General features: G+C 35.5%; 1 protein-coding gene across 3 annotated transcripts in view; it reads left to right on the top strand.

Moving 5' to 3' along the window:
- ADAMTS6 (ADAM metallopeptidase with thrombospondin type 1 motif 6) overlaps positions 1–25914 on the top strand; it is a 236129-nt gene that overhangs the window by 150759 nt on the left and 59456 nt on the right. For all 3 annotated transcript variants that reach the window (XR_008549246.1, XM_037529678.2, XM_054688138.1), the window contains exons 15-18: positions 13971–14073; positions 17081–17214; positions 18761–18884; positions 19379–19459. Coding sequence is in view for 2 of the 3 variants with exons in the window: in XM_037529678.2 (XP_037385575.1) it covers positions 13971–14073; positions 17081–17214; positions 18761–18884; positions 19379–19459 (442 nt within the window). In the remaining variant the exon portion in view is untranslated. The remainder of the gene's footprint in view (positions 1–13970; positions 14074–17080; positions 17215–18760; positions 18885–19378; positions 19460–25914) is intronic.

Raw genomic sequence — 25914 nt, 5'->3', positions numbered from 1 at the left:
CCATTATCTTTCACTCTCATTGGTTATTTCTTAAATACACAGGTAATTTTTCCAACATCTTCTCTTCTGGACTTTTTCATAAGCATGCAAACTTGCTTTTATTTCTTCTATCTTGAAAAAAAAAAAAGTCTAGTTATTTTCCTATTGCTTTGCTTCTTTGAAGCAAATTCTTCAAAAGAATTGTCTGTATTTATTAGATGCAATTCCTCTTCTCATTTCCTCCTAAATTCTGAGTGTTCATCTTACTCAATTTTCACTAGACTTTCATGATAATAACCTTTTTGTTTGTCCTATTATGCTACTCCTTATTGCTCTTCCTCTTCCTCTTCCTTTGCTATTTCCTATTCTTTTATCTCACCTCCTAACATTAGAGTACTGAGAACTTAGTCCTTGATCTTTTTCTCTGCCCTATCAATATGCATTTTCTTGATATTCTCATCCTGTTTTATTGATTTTGACACCATTTATATTTCATTGGACCACCAAATTTATATTGTCAGCCCAGACTCCTTCCATGGATTGGAGACTCATATCATACCATTGATTAGAAATTTAATAGATATCTAGTATTTAGCACATTCAAATGTATCTCCAAGACATTTTCACAAACCTGTACCTTCAGTGTTTTTTTATATATCAGATGTCAAAAAACCTCTAATCATTCTTCACTCCCTTCTCTCATAGCCTACATCCAATCCCTCAGAAATTCCATTGGCTTTGCCTTCTGATATATCATAGATCTGACTTCTACTCATTGCCTCCATTGCTGCCATTCTGTCTTTCACTGGGATTACTGTAAATAGCTTTTTAATCCTTCAATATAGAAGACATTTTGAATCAGATTTTATCATTTGCTCAGAACTCTCAGTGGCTACATATTTCACATAACTACAAAGGCCTTACAAAGGCCTATCATTTGTTAAAAGTAGAAACAGAAAACAAAGATACTAATAGAAATTCCAACCCACCAACACCAAGTTCTGTTTCAGCATCTATAAAACATAGTTCATAAGTAAAATTTATCAAGTTTAAGAAGTTTGGCACTTTTCTTTTTCTGTTACCTATTATTCATTCATTATTCCTATCATATAGTACATATGTTACTGGTACTATACAATACGTGTGCTCACCCCTACAATTATATAATAATGGAAATAGATGGGAATTAAATAGATGCAAAATAAAAGTAGATGGATGTAAGTGTACTTACCCCAACTCTCATGGATGTACAAATAATTATGGCTTTTAAACTAGTCTTGACTCTATTAGTTGAGAGTTTGAGGCAATGTATTTAACACACTGAGTTTTACTTTGAAGCTAATAAAGCTATTTGAGCATAAGTTGTCTAACCAGAGACTTTCTAAAATGTCATCTAGTATATGAAAATTTAAGCTTTCAAAACACATAAATCTAGCCCAGTGCTGTCCAAAATAACTTTCTTCAGTGATGGGAATACTCTATATATGTACTTTCTAGCCTGGCAGCCACTAACTAAATTAGCTATTATCGCTTGAAATGTGGCAAATGCAAGTAAAGAACAGAATTTTTAAGCTTAATTAATTTATATATGAATTAATAAAAAATTTAAAGGAATACTGTAAGTCTTATATACAAAATTCTCAAGCCAAATTGCTCTTAGTTCATTTTATTTTTTTAAAGATTCATTTATTTATCCATACAAGAACTGGGGTACATGCCAGAGGTGTGGGGAGTGAGAGGATTCACCAGAGACAGAGTGGGAAATAGAACAGGTGTATTGACTGAAATAAACTGCTGAGAAGAGTAGTGGGCGAGACAGGAGAGGTATGCTGTGCCATATGGGTCAGTTTCTTGGGGCCAGGGATCGAACTTGTGATTTAGTGGCTACTGATAACTTCATAGTGATGTGACTTTAACCCCTTGTGCCACCAGGGAGGCCCTCTTAGTTCATTTTAGAAACAAATGTAGGAGACTTCCATTTTTGATAATTATGAACTAGGTTATTCTGGCAGAAGTTCTTTTCAATTGTTAAGATTTTTGTAATCAATATAAATCTAGAAAAACTTTATGATAATATAAAGTTTGCATACAATCTGTTTTTATAGCCTTGTTTCTGCAACATAATTTGTATCGTAATTTGTATCATTAAATAACAGCAGCTAAAGCCAAACTACACTGATACAGCTGAACAGCAGAGTAAAGTTGTACTGTACATGATGCCCATTCATCCTACAGTTTTTTTTTTTTTGTTCAGTTTGGCCATGTACTCTATTGTAGACATCCTTATTGTGTCTTTCTGCTCATTTGTTGTGCATGGGCCTCTTACTCTTAAATTTAGAAGACTCATCCTTTCCTTATTTAAACTTTAAAAAAAAAGATGAAGTCTTATATTTATTTAGTCCAGTGTTTGTTAGGAATTTGACATGCCTTAAGAAAATATGCTAGGGCCTCCCTGGTGGCGCAGCGGGTGAGAGCTGGGTTGCAAAGCTGCCTGCAGCCTCTGCAGCGCCAGTTCGATCCCCAGCTGCTCCCCGGCCACCAGAGGAGGGTCCCACATGGCACGCAGACCTCTCTTGCCGCCCGCTGCTCCCCTCAGCAGTGTACTTCAGTCCTTCTGCCTGCTCTGCTCCCCGCTCTGGCTCTGGTGAATTCTCTCACCCTCCCGCGCTTCTGACTGTACCCAGTGCTTGTATAAACAAACAAACAAACAAACAAACAAATAAATAAATACATCTTTTTTAAAAATATGCTAATACTTTATTTGAATAGTTGCTCTTTTTATTAATGTTCTAGCTTTACAATTTTGCAGAAAGATATTTTCCAGGAACCTATATATCACTAGAGCAGAAACTCCTATATTAAAAAAAAAATTCTTCTAAACATTTCTCTTATGTTGGCTATATTCTAGGATAGATAATTTAATGATGAATCATGAAGAATGAATTGATTCGAATTTTAGATTGAATAATGCAAGCAAGACTTCAGCGTTTTCCAATTAGCATAAAATGAGTGTTACCTTAGTAGCATTACAGGACTATTTTATTTATATCCTCTCCATTAACTCTGGTACTTTTTTCTAAATGTATAGATAGTTAAAATGTGCTCTTTTTTGCTATAATGCCCTATTGTCTATTATATGTGAATTATACTAGTTCAAGGAGTTCAAGAGAATATGCTTGTCTTTTATCAGATCAACTTCCTGCGTTAGAGCATGTTTCACCTAATTTAATACTATGCACATCAAATTTAGCATGTAGATAAGATCAGAGAGAAAACTTGCCATTAGTTAGAATCAATTTGACAGTCAAAAACTAGAAAACAATTCATAAACGTTTTTGGCTTAGTCTTTTATGATCCAAGAGCTTTTCTTGAGACTTAAATAGGGCATATTCAAAGGGCAAATTCAGATGATTCTAGAAGAATTTTCAAATCAGTGCCCAGAATGAGATCATATCAAACAAATAACAGGAGCACCAGAATTCTTTATTTAGTGCCATAAACTATTGAGTCTTGCTCTGTGCTTTTTAATTTATGCCCAGAGTGCACATTAAAAAATATGGAAAATAGAAAATCTAGGAGATAGTGGGTTGAGTCACATGTTTTAAAATTTTACATTCCTTTTAAGATCTTTTTAGAAAATCCTTTTATGCTCTTCTTTTAACTAGTATAAAAAATATTGACTGTTATTCAGGTTTTTCAGCTTTATTGAGCACTTTTTCATTCCAAATGACTATCATTAGAACTAAAGTTTTCAAATAAGGTATATGTAAGGAACAAAAAATTTGCTATCCTAAGGTTATAAGTCAAATTTTATATCAAAACCTAAAAATAAATACTAACTTCTATGAGAAGAACTTTTCCATATTTCTGAAAAGAATTTTCTGGTATTGGTCCTGTTTTCCAAAACTGTTACAGACCTAACCCAAAAGAGTGAGTCCTTTGCCTTCCTAGGAAAGAGTTCACCAGAGTGCTAAGTGTAGTTGAACTAGGCAAGGTTTTATTAGTGATTCAAGCATGAGGGAATCAGTGCTGGAAAAGGAATTTAGCCTGGCTCCTCAAAGGAAGTTAGGAGATATTTAATGGAGTTGGTCCACCAGGTAAGCAGAGGAGCGCAGTATTTTTAGCTTGTTCTGAACTGGGCTATGCCCAGGAATGTGCTGAAAGTTTGCACTCCAACTGTGAATGTATGTTCTCAGCCTTCTCCCTCCAGGAAATTCTGAGATAATCATTAGTGGAGATTTAATGATTTTTGTCTAGCATGTCACCTCACAGTCAGTGTGGTGGCCCAGATTGTTTGGACAGGGCTCAACAGTCCATGATTTAGTCCACCTGTTCAAACAGGACTTGTGGCAACTCGTTCTACCAGCTCACAATTCCTTTTATGTAGGCTGTCTCAAAGACAAGAAAGTCCTTGTGTACTTTCTATTCTGTATACCTGTAGTTTGTGTGTCTGTTAATGTGACTAGGATAGAGTTTCTGATGAAAAACGTAAGTTCCATTATAACTGTAATATGTAATATTACGGATGTAATATATTATTCTTGCACCTTAGAACATCTAGTTGCTCTCCTTTATCCATTAAAACTATAAAAAATGTTGACGTCAAAGGTTTTCTAGGTCATCTATGGTCTGCTCTTAAATTTAAGCACTGATTGTAGGGTATTTGGGTATTTTTTCAGTCAACTTTGTGAGAGAAGCAAGCTATTCTGCAATTTTTTCTTCTTCAGTCCATTGTTTAAGATCATTAAATGGCATTATTGCCTTACTTATAGTACTAGGGGAAAGTATAACCTATTTTTAGAGGTAGAATTATAGTTTAAAAATTATGGACTTTGGATACAAGTTGACTTAAGTTTGAAAAATGACTGTCACACTTGTTGCTGTTTGGCCTTGGCAAACTTGGCACTAAACTTCAGAGAACTCCTGTATAAATAGAGTATAATGACATCAGATTTGCAGTGTTTGATATTTAAAAAAAGTAACACAAGATATGCTATTCCTAATACTTAATATATGCTCAATACAGTGCATCTGTTATTCTTATATACATTTATTATAATATACATTTATGTTTTGTAGATTATAAAGTGTTTTCATAGTAACCACTAAATTTTCAAATCACTTTTATAAGAAGGAAGGACAAATAGTTTTTTTAAATTTTATTTATTAATTTTCTTGTATTGTTGTAGTCCCCATAGTTCTCCCACAACCATATCACCTGTGAACCAGCACCATATTCCCTTGTGTTCGTCCCTCCTTTGTTTTCACCCTTCCTCCCTCCTTCTCCTTTGCTGTATGCCTAAAATCTAGGTCAGCTTCCTAGTTTTGTCTTTTTCTTGACCTTTTTATTTTGTTTTTCTATATTCTGCATATAAGTGAGGCCATCCAATATTTATCTTCCTCCTTCTGATTTATTTCAGCTAACGCAATCCCTTCAAGCTCCATCCATGTTCCTGCAAATGGCATGAGTTAGGACAAGCAATTTTTAATATTACTTTTAAAATGAGGAAACTGAAGTTTAGCAATAGGCTATTGAAGGGATTCAATTAAGGCATAGAATCTCTTAGTCCCAATCTCGTGCTTTTGCAATGGATGGAGCTCTTGGGAGATGGGTGTGAGAAGGTAAACTTCTCTGAAAAAGTTTGGTTACCTTTGCCTTGTTGACTCAATAGCTGAGAACATTCTGAAAGTACAGACCTGGGCCTCCCTGGTGGCGCAAGGGGTTAAGCACAGCACGATGAAGCAATCTGCAGCCTCTGCAGCACAAGTTCGATCCCTGGCCTTGCCAGGGAGCAACCCACATGGTGAAGCAGACCTCTCCTGACTTGCCACTGCTCCCCTCAGCAGTGTACTTTGGCCAATCTGCCTGTTCCCCATTGTGTCTCTGGTGAATCCTCTCACCCCCCACATCTCAGGCCTGTACCCCCAGCTCTTGTATGCATAAATAAATAAATCTTAAAAAAAAAAAAGAAAGTGCAGACCTTGCACTGAGGGAGAGATATGGGGGTAAGTGGTAATAAGATACAGAGTTGATCCATTAGCTAACAGTTTTATAACTGTGTCCCAAGTTATAATTTGAAAAAAATATATATCAACCACTTTATTCTTACAACCATAAAATATTTATGTATATATGGCAAAATTATGTATGTACGAATATATATTTATGGCAAAAAAAAACTTGAGCAATGCCATTAATCTTTAGGTGTGCGTTATGTTTTGAGAAATAAGAGCTATCTTTTAAACACAGAGTCGAACTTACGTGTTAATTTTGTTCTTAAAGGAGTTGTTTAAAAAGTTACAAAGGGGCCTCCCTGGTGGCCTAAAGGTTAAGCCCCAGCACTACCACTGCAATGGCCCATCACAGTGGCCTGAGTTCAATCCCTGGCCAGGGAGCTAACTCACATATGGTGCAGCAGACCATCTGTTTCACCCACTGCTCCCCTCAGCAGTATATTTCAGTGGATTTTCCTGTTCTGCTCCCCACTCTGTCTCTGGTGAATCCTATCACTGCCTCCCCACCTCTGACCTATACCCCGGTTCTTCTACACAAAGATAAATAAGTAAAATTTTTAAAAATACATAAGAAATTACAAAGGAAAAGTTTGTTTCTTAACATTTTCATAGGCTTATGGAAAAAAGTCATGCTATGAATTGATGATATTTTAGTCATTTCAGTGAGATATATTTAATTTTGAAAACTTGCATAGAAGATTATAGTATCAAATATAACAGCTGGATTTCAAATTTGTTCAGGCAGTGTAGGTTTATCAGACTTCTATTTTCTTTTTCTTTAAAAGTAAACATAGAATAAAACAAGCTGTCAGAAATTATTTGAGGAAGAAATCATGAGAAGGTTGAGCAAAGTTGGGGCTGAGATGATTCACTAATTTAGTGAACCGTAAATTTGACCTTGAAATTTCCCCTATGAATGATGTTAATGAGATAAGCAGAGTACCTGATAACTGGGAAAAACCAAAATTTTGTTTGCCACTCATAAGAGAAGGTGTAGAAGCAAGGCCTATCTTAGCCCATGTAGCGTCTTTGTGTAAATTAGAAAAAGATGCCTTAACCCATGTGGCATCTTTGTAAAATTAGAAAAAGTTGCCTGTTTGGGTAACTTGACAGAAATATGTCCCTTCATAGTCCCATGTCGAGTGCATGCCCTGCTATGCTTAGTAGGAGTTGGTTCCAACCTTCATGTATGTTCCACCACTAACAAAGTCTGTTTAAGAATATGTCGCTCTCCTGGAGAGGAAGAAAATTAAATTTCAGGAGTATAAAATGGTTGGTCTAGTATAATAGGGAAAAAGCAAAAATGCATTTGTATGAAAGTAAGAAAGGGAAAAAAAGAGAGCGGAAATAGCAGAACACAATGACATTTTTGCTCATTTTTCAGTTTTCCCAAAAATTGCAGTTTTCCCAAAAATCCCAGCCTGCCCATCTCCATTAGGAGGAGGGAGGAAAGGAGAAGGGTGAAAAGAATGTTAGTTCTCTGGCTGCTTCTCACTCTTTTTTGCTCATAAGATGAAATACAATATTTTCAGAATTTTCCTCATTTACAAGACATTTTGGGATGTGTTTCTTTCGAAAATAAGGCATATTGGGTGTATTTTGCAAAGGAAAGAAAGAAGGTACAAAGGGATTCTAGGACTTTCCAAGGTCACCCTATTCTAACCAGGATTAGATGGTCAGTAATAGAAATGCCACTGGAAAATCTATCAGCAGAGGCTGAGATATCTTTCTGTAGCAACTTTATGCCCCATTGAACTGTGCTTTTTTAAGGTTTATCTACCAAAAGTATTAAGCTTAGTCAAAAGCAGCTCTTAACTTATCGGTATAATTGGAAGCATGAGATTTTTATAGAATGTGCAGAATTACTCATATTTCTGGGGAAAAAGTGGTAATAAAGATGCTAATATTAATTTTTTTATTCTTTGAAAAGCTTAGCTCAGAAAATGCTGTGATCTGCAGCTTTGCTCTCTAGATTTCTGTGGGGTCCTGCTGATTGCTTTTCAGGAGAGGATGCTTGATTAGTGTTAACACTAGGAGGCTGAAAACCTGTCAGGCTTTACATAAAAAAAAAAAAAACTGTTTCTTATACCCACTGTTTTCTGTTAAGATTTCTGCACAGTACCAGCATTTATTATCCTTAAGTAATTTAAAAAGCATTACTTCTCAAACTTTCTACTATTTCTAAACAAAACAAGAATATTTTCTACAATTTTTCCTTCAATTGCTCTCTCTTTAATCACTCTCATTCTTTGGAACCAGCATGTGCAACTCCTACTGAGCCTATTTTTAGTCAACATAAATCCAGATAATTCACTGAAAAAAACATTGAAATCAGAAGAACAGAACCTTAGCTAATATATTCTAGAAACAAGGGCATGGGATATAGTCCTCAAATCTAATGAAATTCCCCTAAACCCTTCCAGCCTGCTATTCTATGAAATCCTAAAAGCACTCCTGCCTTACGGCGTTTGTAATTACTCTTTCCTGGAACTCTATTCAAGATAATTCACTAACCCAGTCTTCAAAAACTCTCTCCTAAGGTGCCCTTATCAGAGAGAATTTTGATATCTCAAAGATATCTCAGAAGGTGGGAAAAAAAGAGAGAGGAAATAGCAGAACACAATGACATTTTTGCTCATTTTGCAGTTTTCCCAAAAATTGCAGTTTTCCCAAAAATCCCAGCCTGCCCATCTCCATTAGGAAGAGGGGAGGAAAGGAGAAGGGTGAAAAGAATGTTAGTTCTCTGGCTGCTTCTCACTCTTTTTTGCTCATAAGATGAAATACAATATTTTCAGAATTTTCCTCATTTACAAGACATTTTGGGATGTGTTTCTTTTGAAAATAAGGCATATTGGGTATATTTTGCAAAGGAAAGAAAGATGGTACAAAGGGATTCTAGGACTTCAATCATTCTATTAAAACAATTTCCCTCCCACCTCAATGTCAATCTCTACCCTGTTTTGTTTTTCTTCTTTCACATCTTCAATTAGAATAAAATCCGTGATAGCAGGAACCTCTCATCTCTTTTGTTTCTTTCTTTATGTCCAGAACCTGGATCATGTCTGGTATGTAGTAAGCATAGTATATACATACATACATACACACACACACACACACACACACATACACACACATACACACACATATATATTTGCTGAATAAAAAACATATATATATGCTGAATAAAAGACTCTTAGCCAGTTTTTGATGCCTTGTCTGAAGAAGGCTAAAAATATATGATTGTCCATAGGGAAACCTTCAAGGTCTAGGTATATGTCACTTAGGAATTACATTTGTTTTGTGTGGATTCAGAAGAAAGGAGAAAGATAACTGGGCTATGGGAAGACAAATTTTGGCTAAAAGTATGGAAGAACCTGATAATAATTACAACTATATGAAAAGGTTTTTTTTAAAGATGTATTTATTTATGCATACAAGAGCTGGGGCACAGGCCAGCGATATGGGGGGCGGCGGGGGGGGGGTGAGAGGATCTACCAGAGACAGAGTGGGGAACAGAACAGGCAGATTGATTGAAACACACTGCTGAGGGGAGCAGCAGGCGAGACAGGAGAGGTCTGTTTCGCCATGTGGGTAGCTCCCTGGCTGGCTGGGGATAGAACTCGTGCTGCAGAGGCTGCAGATCGCTTCATAGTGCAGTGCTTAACCCCTTGCACCACCAGGGAGGCCCATGAAAAGTTTTTGACCGATGTTTACACAGATTGTGTGACCTCTTTGGGGATCATTGCAGAGGAAATGTAAGCATCTTAAGTAAATTAAATTATATTATTTCTAGCATCAGTTCTTTAAAGTGTACAACTATACTGTAAGGCATACTATAAGGTACAGTTGAATAGTGACAACAATGGATGACCCACAGAGCCTAAAATATTTACTGTGTGACCCTTCACAGAAAGTTTGCCAACCTCTGACTTTAAGCAGTAAACCTCAAAAATTCACACATGAAATGTGTCTTCATGCAATCTCCAAAGTATTGTCCTCCCCCACTTTCTCTTTCACTTCTCCTCTTCCTCTTCATCTATATGTCAGTAAAGATCTAGTCAAAATAATATAAACCACCCTGATTATTTTAATAGAGGATATTTAACACAAAGAATTGGTTGCATGGATAATAGATGAGGCTGGCAAGTCTTTAGATCAGTGTCAGCAGGAAAATACCATCATTCCTACTAGGAAAATACAGAAAACAGATAGTTTTATCAGAGCCCTATGGCTGGGATGTCCAGAAACTGGAACCATAGGGTGGGATTGGTTGCCTGAAGTTGGAGCCACCTAAAGATTCTGCTTCTGCTTAAGATGCTATCTGAGGTGGAGAGAAAATAGGAGAAGTCCTGTGGCTTTTCCCACAAGTGCTTTCCATTGACAGAACCCAACCAAACGCCAGCTGCACAGAAGCTTAGGAAATGGAACTTGCAGAGTTTGTTCCCCTGAAATGTAGAGCAGAGCAGGAGAAGGTTGAAGAATGAGTCTTAAGACATCTGGACCGAAGCCTGGCACAGCTGTTAATAGTTATGAATGCTACCGTATGCCAGGTACTGAGCTAAATAGTTTACATGAATCCTCACCTAGGAGGTAAATTCCAGTATTACACCCAGTTTATAGATGAGGCTTGGAAAATTAAGTACATTGCTCAAGGTCATGGATTAAATAAATGACTAAGTTAGAATTGAATCCAGACCTATCTTACTCCAAAATTTTTGCTTTTAGCCATCTCATTTTATAAATGAGATAAAGGTAATTTGGAGAAGATAAGAAACTTGCAGCTGGGTAAAGATGGGGCGAGGTCTAGAGCCAAGTCACTCCTATTAAGAGTAATATCTTAACAGAGCTAAAACTTTATGCTGTTATTGTAGCATTTAGAGAGTGTCCGGAGGAGGTGGACAGATGAGAGCAGCATCCTTGTACCCTGGAACTATTACTAAACAATCTTTCTATACTCATTTTACTCTGTTATAAAATGAGATTTTTAATTGTAACTATTTTATTAGAGTGTTGAGAGATTTAATAGATAATACATTTAGAGCCCTCTGAATATGCGCCACAGAGTAAGTACTTAAAGTAAATGCTAAGTAGCTGATGTTGTTAGTATTTTTATTGTGCTGACCTGGGAATCATCATCATGGGATAAGAGTAGATCAGAACTTTTATGAAGTGCTTTGTTAAACAGTACAGTCCTCCTATTGGGATCTTTGACTCCTCATCTATTTAGGACAATCATTACAAGATAATCAAGAATAGGGTTTTTGTTTTGTTAGCTTTTTAAGTGATTAGCTTTCAGGATGCCTTATTTTGTTAATTCAGGGCTTTTTTATGTACCCGTGTTTATCTATGAAATGTCAGCAACTCTTATGCTTCCACATAGTTCCTTTCTTTCATCTAGCATGGCCTTTTTCCAACTATTCCCAGCATAGGATCTTTTCCTTCCTGTGCTGGTGACTTGACTTGGCTTCATTCTTTATAGTTCTTTCCCCCTGCCTCCAACCCAAAGTCCTTTTTCTTTCTTAAGTAGCTCAAATTCCTACAGTAAATAAAGAATAAGTATTGTAATATGTTGTTTTAATTCTTATAGTATGCTCAAGATTTTCTTCTCCAATAAGTATTTCCCGAACTAATCATATGTTACATTGGTCTTTCACTATATATAACACCTGTAGGCAACCTGTAATAAGTATATATCATACACGTATTTCCTGAAATTGTGTTGTAGCTTTTCTGTCTGCATCTTTTTTCTCTGACTATATTGAAAAGTTTGCTTGGACAGACTTTTAGGTGGTTGGTGCTTTACAAATATTTCAGTATTATGTGAAAATATGTGAAAAAGGGTTACAAGTTTCTTTTGTTTTTTTGAGTTGATGATATTTACTTTAAACCTAGTCTTGCTGCATGGTAAAATGTCAATGATAACCTTAGAAAAGGAAAGCTTTCCTTTAATCTAAATGTTGGCAGAGACCATAAATCAAAAGACATGGAAAGTGTGTGCTTCCAGTATGATGCACAAAGCAGCATATTTAGAGTAGTTATTTTTCATTTTTTAAAAGCAAGCAAGAAGGGTAATTTGACAAGTAGAATTTTTAGTCTTGGCATTGCATTGTCATTTTAATGTGCAGAAAATATTTTTTAATGATTTATTTATTTATTTATACAAGAACTGGGGTACAGGCCAGAGGTGCGGGAGAGTGAGAGAATTCACCAGAGCCAGAGCAGGGAGCAGAAAAGGCAGGCGACACTGAAAACATTGCTGAGGGGAGCAGTGGGAGAGACAGGAGAGGTCTGCCATGCCATGTGGGTATCTCCCTGGGGGGCTGGGAATCGAACCTGCACTGCAGAGGCTGCGGACAGCTTCACAGCACTGCGCTCAACCCACTGCGCCACCGGGGAGACCCCAGAAAATATTTTTAAATACACACCTCATGACATAATGTAAACATGCTACCACTATTTTCAGAATCTGAGGTTTTGGACTTGATATGGTAAAAATCTGAACCACAGTATATAGGACGTAATGATGTACGTTGTGGTGTATTATTTTAGCACATGCTTCAAGGGACCATTTATAATGTACTGATCTCAGAAAACCGTATAAAGCAAATGGTAGAGACCCAAGGGAGGGAGTAGTAAAAAATGTCCTCAAAAGGATCTCTGAGAATGTTTGTAACAGTCTTGTCATTTATTCACAATTAGGAATTTTATCTAATGAATTTTTCTATGCATCTATATTTAAGGTAAACGTTTTCTCAGTTTTGCAAGAGCTTTGCAAAATTTTGCTTTTTAAGTGCTCAGCTGCAGAGCTCTAAAAGATAAGTCAAGTTAGGTCACATTGCTCAAATGCTATGTTATAGTTTTAATACTTTATGAAATTAAAAATTGAAGTTAAGCTGGCTCTGTGGTTAAAAAATTTACTTAGAAGCAGCATTCAAAATTGTTAAAACAAGTCATCTTCCCTTCACCCTCTCAACTTCTTCACCTCTCCCAGGCATGTGCATGTTTTAAACCAACTTAGTATTTTGGTTTCTGTGATGTTACCACATTAAATGTAAATCTTGATAAGTTCAAATTCCTTGAATTTAAGGTGTTTAAATTTGAGGCCTAGCATTTTGCCCCATTCATTCCACATCTTAAAATATGGTTTTTGTCAGGGCTAGACAGTAAACAGCAATAGTAGTAGGAATCTAAACCACAATTAATACTGCTGAATGTCATGTTACAAACCTGTCTCTTGGATCCTTAAAATAGTTGGGAGTAGCTGTGGCAACTGGACCTCAAATAACTGTTACCAAAACGGATTCTGTGTTTTAGTTTCTCCCCCTAGTTTTTATGTGTGTTTAGTGTTTTTTTTTTTTTTTTAATAGAGGCATGCTTTATTTATTTTTGTTTGTTTGTTTGTTTTGTTTATACATGCACTGGGTACAGTCAGAAGCGCGGGAGGGTGAGAGAATTCACCAGAGCCAGAGCAGGGAGCAGAGCAGGCAGAAGGACCGAAGTACACTGCTGAGGGGAGCAGCGGGCGGCAGGAGAGGTCTGCACGCCATGTGGGACCCTCCTCCAGTGGCCGGGGAGCAGCCGGGGATCGAACCGGCACCGCAGAGGTCGCGGGCAGCTTCGCAACCGAGCGCTCAACCGCTGCGCCACCGGGGAGGCCCTTTATGTGTGTTTATAAGGAGATACCTAACTGATTGATTGCTAAGTAGACTGTGACATGTGTCTGAATATAAAGTTATATGGAAACTGTCTAACACTTAACTTTATTTAAATTACTTCAGTTATTTCTTCTGTGGCTACAATTATAATTCAGACACTGTGAATACAGATTGTAAAACAGTAAAGCAAATGCAGAATTAAAATTAAAAGGCAGAGAGCTAATATGACAAGAGTATAGCAATTTAAATTTTAGCGACATTGTCCCTTGATTTTGGTATTTTTCAATAATCATACCATTTATGATTTTTATTTTATTTTAGCCATGTCCTTTGGGGGCCCGAGATTTTCGAGAGAAGCAGTGTGCAGACTTTGACAATATGCCTTTCCGTGGAAAGTATTATAACTGGAAACCCTATACTGGAGGTAATGTATAACCTGGCAGAGCATTCATTGTGCTTGAGAGTTGCAAATATGAAAGAATAAATACACACACATACAGTCATATACATGCTAGCAAAAATTAGTGTTTGCAGATCAAAGCAGGGAAGTGCTAATAGTACAATAAAGGTCTTGTGTTTTAGCTTCCTTGGAAAAAAGTTTATATGGTAGTACCAATGATCAGAAATCATTTTAAAAAGCCTAATACTATTTAACAAGGTACAAAGATCCTAGAAAGTATATAAAAACAGATATTTTTGAGCTCTTGAGACTTCCTTAGGAAATATGAAATTATATAATTACCATTTCTAATCATTGAATAGTTAGAATTATAACACATTATATCAACATAAAAACAAATTATAACAACATAAATAAATTCAAGAAGCCAATAAATTCTGAGTTTTTTCTTTGTCAAAAGTTAGTAATCCAGGGCCTCCCCTTGTGGCGCAGGCGGTTGAGCGCCGCACTGTGAAGCTGTCCGCAGCCTCTGCAGTGACATTTTGATCCCGGCAGGCCGACAAGGGTCCCACATGGCAAGCAGACCTCTTCTGTCTCGCCCGCTGCTCCCCTCAGCAGTGTATTTCACGAGTCTGCCTGTTGTTTCCTTCTCTGTCTCTGGTGAATCCTCTCACCCTCCCACGCATCTGGCCTATACCCTGGTTCTTGTATAAATAAATAAATAAATCTTTAAAAAAAAAGTCTAAAAAAATGTTAGTAGTCCATAGATTATTATTATTATTCTTTTGTGGTGCTGGTAAACATTTTTATTTTTTAATTTGGTTATGTATCAAACACCAATGTTCTGTAGTCAAAAAAAGGTTTTCTTATGTTCCCAAAATACAAACTAGATTTTGTTAAAATTTTCTCTTGGAAAAATTTAATGTATAAAAAAAAAACTTGTTTGTTTTACTAACATCTTACAATAAAATTTATTCCACAGAGAGCAATGCTAACCGAATTTTACAGTGACAGGTGTATTATTCACCTCCCACAGTCAGTGATTAACATTTTACTCTACTTTCTTTATGACATATCCTGTCATCTGTCTATTCATTATCCATCCTATTTTTTGATTGCATTTCAAAGTAAATTGCAATCATGAATATGCTTTTTTTCTACTCAGATGCATAACACTAACCACAGTTCAGTATTTATTTTCTTTTTTGTCTTAAGGTAAAATTAAGTACAATGAAGTGTACAAATTTTAACTGCTTTTCCCTGAGTTTTAACAAATGCATAGACCTGTAAACTCCTATTGAGATATAAAACATTACTACCTCCAAAATTCTCATAATCCTCAAAGTCTTTCCACGTCAATAGCTGCCTCTACCTACTTCTTCCAAGTAACAACTACTGTTCAGATATTTTTCTTAACCTCTATTCTATTCATTTTGCCTATTCTAAAGTATCATATAAATGAAATCATGCCCTATTTAATCTTTTGTGCAGGGTTTCTTTAATATTGATGTTTTTGAGAGTCATTCACATTACTATGTGTGAAAGTCTTTCACTCCTTTTTATTGTTCAATAGTATTCCATTGTAATGACCATATATTTTTTCATTCTGCTCTTGATGGACCCCTGAGTTGGTCCTAGCTTCCAGCTACTATGAATGAGCTGCAATGACATTCATTTGTGTACAAGTTTTTCTATGGGCATATATCTTTATTCTCTTGTGTAAATACTTATGGTTTCTGTTGCTGGGCAATTGGGTATGTATGAGTTTAGTTTTAAAAGAAATTGCCAGATGTTTTTCCAAAGTATCATATCACACTCCTACCAACATTGTATGGGTGTTCTTTTTGCTCCACATCCTGGCCAATATTTGTTATTATCAGTCTTCTTTTGGTGACTATATAATGGTATCTCAGTGCAGTTTTAATTTATATTTCCTAATCATTGATTATGTTCAGCACATTGTCATGTGATTTTCGACCATTCTTACCTTCTTTTGTAAGTTATAGTATATGTGCTATTTGTTTTTTTTAAATCACTGCTCTTTATGCCTATTAGTTCTATTAGTTCTTCACATCAACCTTTAAAAATACAAATTGCAATGACAAAATGAAAATTCTCTACTTATATGCATTTAGTCACAAAATAAAATTATTGTATCTAATTCATTATTCCAGTTTAATGCTATATCTGATTTTATCTTTGACATAATTATAAGAATTTTTCTCAAACTAAATCACATTCGTGGAATATATGTTTACAGCAGGTACAAATTTACTTTTATTTTACAACTACCATATTCCTACTTAAAGTAGAATAGATGTACATGTCAGTAGTCACTATTTGTTGTAAGTGTTATTAAGTCTCCTTAAACTTTAATTCCTTAATAATTTTTCAAAAATCTCCCCCCCCCCATCTATTTGTTTCAACATTTGGGTCAAAAATCCACTGTGAACCCTTTTGATTTAAAATATATTAGAGGGGCCTCCCCGGTGGCGCAGCGGTTGAGCGCTGGGTTGCGAAGCTGCCCACAGCCTCTGCGGCGCCGGTTCGATCCCCAGCTGCTCCCCGGCCACCGGAGGAGGGTCCCACATGGCGCGCAGACCTCTCCTGCCGCCCGCTGCTCCCCTCAGCAGTGTGCTTCGGTCCTTCTGCCTGCTCTGCTCCCCGCTCTGGCTCTGGTGAATTCTCTCACCCTCCCGCGCTTCTGACTGTACCCAGTGCATGTATAAACCAAACAAACAAATAAATAAATAAAACATGCCTCTATAAAAAAAAAAAAAATAAAAAAAATAAAATAAAATATATTAGAAATATGTATTGAAAATGCCTGAAAAACTTAAACCTAACACTCTTTAGCAGGCTCTTTTTCATGTTGCACTAGCAATGAAAATAAACATAAAATTTTGGAAGAGGAGAAAACCAGTAATAGGAAATGTTGTCTGTGTGAATCATAAATTTCTAAGGATATTGAATTCTCCTAAATTTCTTGAAGAAACACTTCATTTATTTCTCTTCTACTGTATTTGTCCAGGTGGGGTAAAACCTTGCGCATTGAACTGCTTGGCTGAAGGTTATAATTTCTACACTGAACGTGCCCCTGCAGTGATTGATGGGACTCAGTGCAATGCGGATTCACTGGATATCTGTATCAACGGAGAATGCAAGGTTGCTCGGACTATGAATTTCATACCTTTTTCTTGAGGCTTTTGGAACTGGCCTTTTTTCCTCAGATAGTACCTGCTAATCATTCTATGCCCAGTTTTAGTAAAGAGAGTTATGCTTTAGAGAGATTTTCAATTTCCAGTGAGAATGATATAAAGATAGAATGGACCATTTGTATTCAAGTACCATGCAAATGTGATTTATTCTGTTGTTCTAATTATGTTTATAGTGATGGCTAGAACTAAGAAAATATTTTGGACATTAATTTCTGTTATTCTTCTGTTCTGTTCACAAACAATATGATAGAAAAGAGAAGGAACAAGGATTCACTTTTGCTTCATGTGGCTACCATATGTTCTCATTGGAAAGATTATTTGATATATTTCATAGAATAATTTTTCCTCAAAGTGTGAAACAGTTATGGGTCCTCCTTTTTGACTTTTTTGAAGCATTTACAATGGTTTTAATTATAGAGTTAGACTTTACCTTATTAAAGAATTTACTTTAGAGAATTAGCCAGACTGGTTGAAATTGTAAAAGTAAGTCTGTGCTCTTTTCTTAGACCTGTGTTTGAATCTTATCATAATAAGAAAAGCCACAAAACTACTGTTTTCATAGCATTTTTTCCTTGTTTGTTTTTGTTTTACTTTAAAGAGAAACACAAAACTAAGCCCTAGAAACTGAGAAAGAAGAGATAAAAGCACTATTACACTAAGTCTCATAATTTCTTACAAAAGTTTTTGTCCTGGCTACTTGTCTACAGATGTTTCTTATGATCCTGTGTGTGTGTGTGTGCGTGTTTACTGTTTTTACTTCAGGAAAGAATTATTCTGTGACAGTATTGTTTTTGTAGATAACAAGACCTAAGTACAGATGAGATTACATGGCTGGTACCAATGATTAAAGTTCAAATGTACAAATTCAAATGTCAAAATATGTACAAAAAGTAACTACATGAAAAATTTGCATAAAAACATAAATTCACATTTTTATGATTAAATGCAAAATGAAAAGGTAGAATTTCAGCTTCTAAAATTGCATGCTTGCTTCTCCACTTTGTCTATGGCAATTTTATTTAGCTAGTGGAAACAGGTATTCAATTTTGAAGATTTGCTCGGCTATGGATTCCACAACTAATCCTTGACACTAACAACTGGATATCCAACAAAATCAGTTATTTAGAAGGGGTAAACTATATTGCTCATTCAAGACTGTGGAGGACCATGTGCCATTTTCCTTAGTTCTTGCATTTCTTAATTGAGGCATAAGTAAAAGTCCATTACTAACAAATTATAACATCTTAAGAATTGGAGCATGGTGTCTCTAAATGAAGAAACCTAGGTTAGAAATATAGGTATTCATTCCTGGGGGATCAGATTTTTTTTTTTCCTCTAAGCTTTTAAAGGTAAAAGTGGAAAGAGGAAAGTATTTCCTGGTTTGATTTCCTTTACTGGAAATCAATAAGCAAGTAAATAAACATATTCATTTGGACAGTTGTGGTTCTTAGAATTCCTTTTTTGAAACACTGAATATTCTTCTTTGTTTTCAGCATGTAGGTTGTGATAATATTTTGGGATCCGATGCTAGGGAAGATAGATGTCGAGTCTGTGGAGGGGATGGAAGCACATGTGATGCCATTGAAGGGTTCTTCAATGATTCGTTGCCCAGAGGAGGTGAGTGTGTAGAGAGAACGCTTCCTCACACCTCTGGTGTACTTGAAATAGCCAAATATTTGACTTCCCTCCCCATATTTTTAGATTTCTTAGGCACACAATGATTTTTTCCCCAAATTGTTTTTAGCCTTGTAAGTATTAAATGTGGCTTTATGTAAGATATTTTAAGGAATTATTATTTCCTTTCACTTGACTTCATTTAGCCACATTTCTTTAAGTTGGGAATTTCCAGAAGTGTTGATGTGAGTGAGGGTAACCATAAACCAACATACATGTTGAGGTTTTGAAGATATATTAAAATAATTTTAGAAAAAAAGGAAAAATATTCTAAATACGTTCATGAACCCAAAGGGGAATTTGTCAATATTTCATAATTTATAAAATACAAAGTCAATGAAAGAATGGAAGACTAAGGAAAGTGTTATACTAAATGGTTATTAAATACTCATTTTCTGACCAAGGCTGCTTATTACTGGCTATTTTCTGTTTTCCAGGCTACATGGAGGTTGTGCAGATACCAAGAGGGTCTGTTCATATTGAAATCAGAGAAGTTTCTGTATCAAAGAACTATATTGGTAAGAAAAGTATTTTGCTAGATTTTAAAAAGTAATTAGGAAAACAGTGCAGTATTACCGAGGAAAAGACATAATACTTTGAGATAGTATGATAAAATGAAGGAATTTTCCAATTTTATAGGACCACATGTACGACCTAAACAGCAACAACAAAAATATTAGTTTTTAACTTACTCTTCATGGGTTAGTTCTTTGCTGTATTAAGATAAATTTTATTGAGGTATAATTTACATATAGTGGACAGTTCAAAGAGTATAAATGTATATACATCTCTCTCTGTGTATCCAAATAAATACCACAACCATGGCATAGAACATTTCTATGGCTCCGATACATTCTCTCATTACCCTTTGCTGTCAAATCCTTCCCAGCCTTAGCATCAGGCAAACACTGCTTTCTTTTCTGACATTGTGTGTTTTACTTTTACTTTTTTCTGAAATTTTACACAAATGGGTATCATATGGTAAGTACTCTTACATCTGAATTTTTTCTCAGCGTATTTTTGAGATTCATTATATTATTGACTGTATTTGAAATTTATCCTTTTTATTTTTTTAATTTTATTTTTATATTCCCCATACAATTGCAACCCCTTTATTTTGACCCCATTCCCTCCTTTCCCCACCTCCCACCCCCCATAATATGTATCTGGTTCATAGTTGCTTGTTGATTTTGATTTTTTCTTTCTTGTAGTTATTCATTTTCCTGGTCCCTTATTTAGGTTTTCTAGATTCCTGCTATGATTGAGACCATCCGGTATTTTTCTTTTTCTTTCTGGCTTATTTCGCTGAGCATGATCCCTTCCAGCTCCATCCATGTTGCTGCAAATTGCATGTGTTTATCTTTTTTGAATGCTGAGTAATATTCCATGGTGTATATGTACCACATCTTCTTGATCCAGTCATCTATTTTTGGGCATTTGGGTTGTTTCCAAAGCTTAGCTATTGTAAATAGTGCTGCTATAAACATAGGGGTGCAGGTGCTCTTTGGAATTGGTGTTTCTGTGTCCTTTGGGTCAATACCTAGGAGTGGATTTGCTGGATCATATGGGAGCTCTATCTTTAGAGCTCTATCTTTAGGTTGAGGAATCTCCACACAGCTCTCCATAGTGGTTGGACCAGTTTGCACTCCCACCAACAGTGCAGGAGAGTTCCTTTTTCTCCACATCCTCGCCAACATTTGTTGTTGCTAGTTTTTTTAATATGTGCCATTCTCACTGGTGTGAGATGGTATCTCATGGTAGTTTTGATTTGCATTTCCCTGATTGCAAGTGATGTTGAACATTTTTCGTATGCCTGTTGGCCATTTGTATTTCCTCTTGAGAGAAGTTTCTTTTTAGCTCTTCTGCCCATTTTTTGACAGGATTATTTTCTTTGTTTTTGTTGAGTCTCATCAGTTCTTTGTAGATTTTTGTGATCAGTCCTTTATCATTAGTGTTGGGTGCAAAATTTTCTCCTAGTCGGTGGGGTTTCTCTTTGTTTTGGTTATTGTCTCTTTTGCTGTGCAGAAGCTCTTTAATTTAATGTAGTCCCAGCTGTTGATCTTTGCCTCCACTATCACTGCTTTGGGTGATGTGTCTGTAAAGATGTCTTTGAGGTGCATGTCATGTAGTGTTTTGCCTATATTTCTTTCTACATATTTTATGGTTTCAGGTCTTATGTCTAGTTCTTTAATCCATTTGAGTTGTTTTTTGTGCATGGTGTGAGGTAGTAGTCAAGTTTCATTCTTTTGCATGTAGTGACCCAGTTTTCCCAGTACCATTTATTGAACAAACTTTCTTTGCTCCAATGCATATTCTTTGCTCCTTTGTCAAAGATTAGTTGACCATAAATCTGTGGGTTTATTTCTGGGTTTTCTATTCGGTTCCATTGGTCTGTGTGTCTGTTCTGGTTCCAATACCATGCAGTTTTGATTATTATGGCTTTGTAGTATAGTTTGAAATCTGAGAGAGTGATGCCTCCATTCCCTTCTTTGTTTTTCAGGAGGGTTTTGGCTATTAGGGGTTTTTTTTGTGGCTCCATATGAATTTCATCAATATTTTTTCTATTTCTTTGAAGAATGACATTGAAATTTTAATTGGAATAGCATTGAATCTGTAGATTGCTTTTGGTAGAATGGCCATTTTGATAATGTTAATTCTTCCGATCCATAAGCAGGGGATGTCTTTCCATTTCTTTGTGTCTTCTTCTATTTCTTTTAACAGTGTTTTATAGTTTTCTTTGTATAGGTCCTTTACTTCTTTTGTTAGGTTTATTCCCAAGTATTTGATTTTTTTTGTTTCAATATAAAAGGAATGGTTTTCTTGATTTCTTCTTCTTCAGATTTATTGTTTGTGTATAGGAAAGCTACTGATTTTTGTGGGTTGATTTTGTATCCTGTCACTTTACTAAACTGATTGATGAGTTGAATTAGTTTTTCTGTGGAGTTTTTGGGGTTCTCTATGTATATTATCATATTGTCCGCAAATAGTGATAGTTTGACTTCTTCCTTGCCTATTTGGATTCCTTGTATGTCTTTCTCTTGTCTTATTGCTCTGGCTAGGACTTCCAGTATTATGTTGAAAAGCAGTGGTGAGAGTGGACTTCCTTGTCTTGTTCCAGATCTTAATGGGAATGCTTTCAGCTTCTCACCATTGAGAATGATATTGGCTGTGGGCTTGTCATAAATGGCCTTTATGATGTTAAGGTATATTCCTTGTATCCCGAGAATTTCAAGGGCCTTTATCATAAATGGGTATTGTACTTTGTCGAATGCTTTCTCAGCATCTATGGATATATCATATGGTTTTTATATTTCTTTTTGTTGATGTGTTGGATTACATTGATTAATTTTCAGATGTTGAACCATCCTTGTGTCCCTGGAATAAATCCTACTTGGTTGTGGTGAATTATCTTATTACTCTTATTATTCTTTTGATTTCTACTGAGTCTGTTGTGATTTCTCCACTTTCATTTATAATCCTATTTATACGTGCTTTCTCCCATTTTTTCTTTGTGAGCCTTGAAATTCATCCTTTTTATTGCCATATAGTATCCCTTTTTCTGGAGAAACCATGCTTTGTTTATCCATTCTCTTGTTGATGAATATTTGGGTCATTTACAGTCTTTGACTATTATGAATAAAAACTCTTTGAACATTCATAGAAATGCTTTGTATGAATATGTATTTCCACTTCTCCTGTATAAAAACCTTGGAGTGAAATGACTGCATTATATAAGTACTTGTTTGACTTTATAAGAAATCACTAAACTGCTTCCCCAATTGGTTTTATTATCTATATTTCCATCTGTAATGTAGAAGAGTTCCAGGGGCTCCTCTGGCTGTACATGTTTGTCAGTACTTGGTATTATCAGTCTTTAATTTACCAATATATTTTGGGGCATCTCTGGTGGCACAAGGGGTTAAGACACAACCTATGAAGCTATCTGCAGCCACTGCAGCACAAGTTCGATCCCCAGGCAGGGAGCTACCCACATGGCACAGCAGACATTTCCTGACTCACCTGCTGCTCCCTTCAGCAGTGGATTTCAGTTAATCTGCCAGTTCTGTTCCCCACTCTGTCTCTGGTGAGTCCTCTCACCCCCCACACCTCTGGCCTCTTTTTTAAAAAAGACAAATATTTTGTCTATTTTTAATTATTTTTTATTGTTATGAGTCCTTATATATGCTAGATATAAGTCTCAAAATATCTTTTGTGAATATTTTCTCCCAGTCTGTGGCTTATTCTTGTTCTTAATGATGTCCTCTAATTGTGATGAACTTTAAGTGATTAATTTTTTATGTTTTGTGCTTCATGTGCTACCTTAGAAATTTTGCATACCCTATGGTTGCAAAGATCATCTTCATATTTCATCAAGAAATTATAGTTTAGCCTTTACATTTAGATATACAATCCATTTTGAGTTTTTATAAAGGGTGTAAAGTCAGGATTGAGGTTCAGTGTTTTTTTTAATATATGTGGGTTTTCAATTACTATAACACCATTTGTTAAAAAGACTAAATTCCCTCACTGAATTACCATAAACACAATTTTTTTAGAGATCAGCTGAACAGGTATGGATCTATTTCTGTTAAATCCCATTGAAATACAATTTCTCTCCTTATACCAAAACCATATTGTATTTTTTTATAAAGTACAATTGACATATAGCATATTAATTTCAGATGCATAACATACATTATTAATAAATAAATACATTATTAATAGTTTCCCACTAAGTCTTAAAAATAGGAAGTGCTAGTCCTCTAATTTGTTCTTTTGCAAAATTTTCTTTGCTTTTCAATGTCCTTTATATTTCTCTACATATTTTGGAATTAATGTGTCAATTTCTATAAAAGGTGAGTAAATGGAATCTATAGAACAATTGGAGGAAAATCGAAATCTTAAAAATATTAGTTTCCAATATATGAAAAAATTTACCTGAATATTATCTTTTTATTTGTTCGCCAATGTTTATTTTTTAGTGTACAGATTTTGCATATTTTTTTCTTAATGGTTTTTCTAAATATTTATCACTAATTTTTTTTTTTAAAGATTTATTTATTCATGCATACAAGAACCAGGGTATAGGCCAGATGCGCAGGAGTGTGAAAGGATTCACAGGAGACAGAGAGGGGAATAGAACAGGCAGACTGACCAAAATACTCTACTGAGGGGAGCAGCGGTGAGACAGGAGAGGTCTGCCGCCCCCATGTGCGTTTCTCCCCTGCTGGCTGGAATCGAACCTTTGCTGCAGAGGCTGAGGACAGCTTCACAGAGCAGCTCTCAGCCACCTGTGCCACCAGGGGAGGCCCTATCACTAAATATTTAATGTATTTTGATGATATTTTAAATGGTATTTTTAATTTTATTTTTGAGTTGTTTGTTATTGCCTAAGAATACAATTAATTTTTTTTATTCGACTCATATGCCTGTGTAGACTCACTCACTACTTCTAATAGTTATTTTGTAGATTTTTTTTGGATTTTCAACACAAATTATCAAATCATCCTTTTTTAAAGGCAATTTCACTTCTGTCTTTCCAACTTTTATGCCTTCTATTTATTTTTTATTGCTTTTTTTTAAAGATTTATTTATTTATGCATACAAGAACTGGGGTACAGGCCAGAGGTGTGGGGGGTGAGAGGATTCACCAGAGACAGAGTGGGGAACACAACAGGCTGGCTGACCGAAATGCACTGCTGAGAGGAGCAGTGGGCAAGTCAGGAGAGGTCTGCTTGCGCCATGCGGGTTGCTCCCTGGCTGGCCGGGAATCGACTTGTGCTGCAGTGGCTGCAGATAGCTTCATAGGTTGTGTCTTAACCCCTTGCACCACCAGGGAGGCCCTTTTTATTGCTTTTATAATAGGCCTTTGGTATACTGATGAATAAAAGTTAGGTGACCTGTAATTCTTTTATCATTATTGATTTTAAAGGGTATGTGTTCAGTTATTTTACCATTGAATATGATGTTTACTAGAAGACTTGTGTAATTTTTTTTTTACAAGGCTGAAATTCCCTTCTATTTCTAATTTTTTGAGAGTTTTCTTCATAAATGGGTGTCCAGGTTTTCCATATCTATTTCATCATCATGTCTTACTGTTTTCTCCTCTCCCTTATTAATACAGTAAATGTATTGATTGGTTTTCAGATGTTAAATCAGTCCAGCATCCTTTGTCATAATGTGCAATCCTTTCTATATATATTATTGCAATTCATTACTAAAATTCTGTTAGGAATATTTATCTTTTTATATCTGTGGTCATGTCTTCTTGGTAATATCTTTATTGCCTTTCATATCACCATAAATCTGACCTCATAAAAAGAGTTGGCAGTGTTCTTTTCTCTATTTTTTAAAGAGTCTGGGAAAAATTGGTATTATTTCTTAATGTTGGATAGAATCTAATTATAAAGCCATCTTTACTGGAATTTTATTAATGGGAAGTTCTTAAAAAATCTAAATTTCTGTAATAGCTATAAAATTGTAGAATTTTTTGATATAAAGTTTTGTATACTATTCCCTTATTATTCTTTTAGGATCTCTGGGGATGGCCCTTATTTCATTCCTTGCACTGATAATTTGCATATTCTTTTCCTAATTATTCTAATGAGGGACTTACTAATTTTGTTGATCTTTTCAAAGATCATGCTTTTGGCTTGGGTAATTTTTTTTGTTACTTGCCCACTTTCAATTACATTGATTTCATTCTTTATTTCCTATTCACCTTATGTATTTGTTATTTTTCTAGCTTCTCAAGATAGAAACTAATGATACTGATTTTAAAAATGTTTTTCTGCTTTAAAATAAACATTTTGCGCTATTAATTTCCCTCTAAGCACTGCCTTAGCTTCATCTCAAATGTTTTGAAATCTTGGTTTTCATTATGTCATTTAAAAATATTTTCTGGGCCTCCCCAGTGGCGCAGCGCTTGAGCACTGGGTTGCGAAGCTGCCCGCAGCCTCTGCGGCACCGGTTT

Source organism: Talpa occidentalis, unplaced genomic scaffold, assembly GCF_014898055.3.
Source record: "Talpa occidentalis isolate TD23 unplaced genomic scaffold, MPIMG_talOcc4v2.1 talOcc4.6, whole genome shotgun sequence".
Lineage (NCBI taxonomy): Eukaryota > Metazoa > Chordata > Mammalia > Eulipotyphla > Talpidae > Talpa > Talpa occidentalis.
Note: the sequence above shows the minus strand (reverse complement) of the source record. Positions and strands in the feature narration are given on the sequence as shown.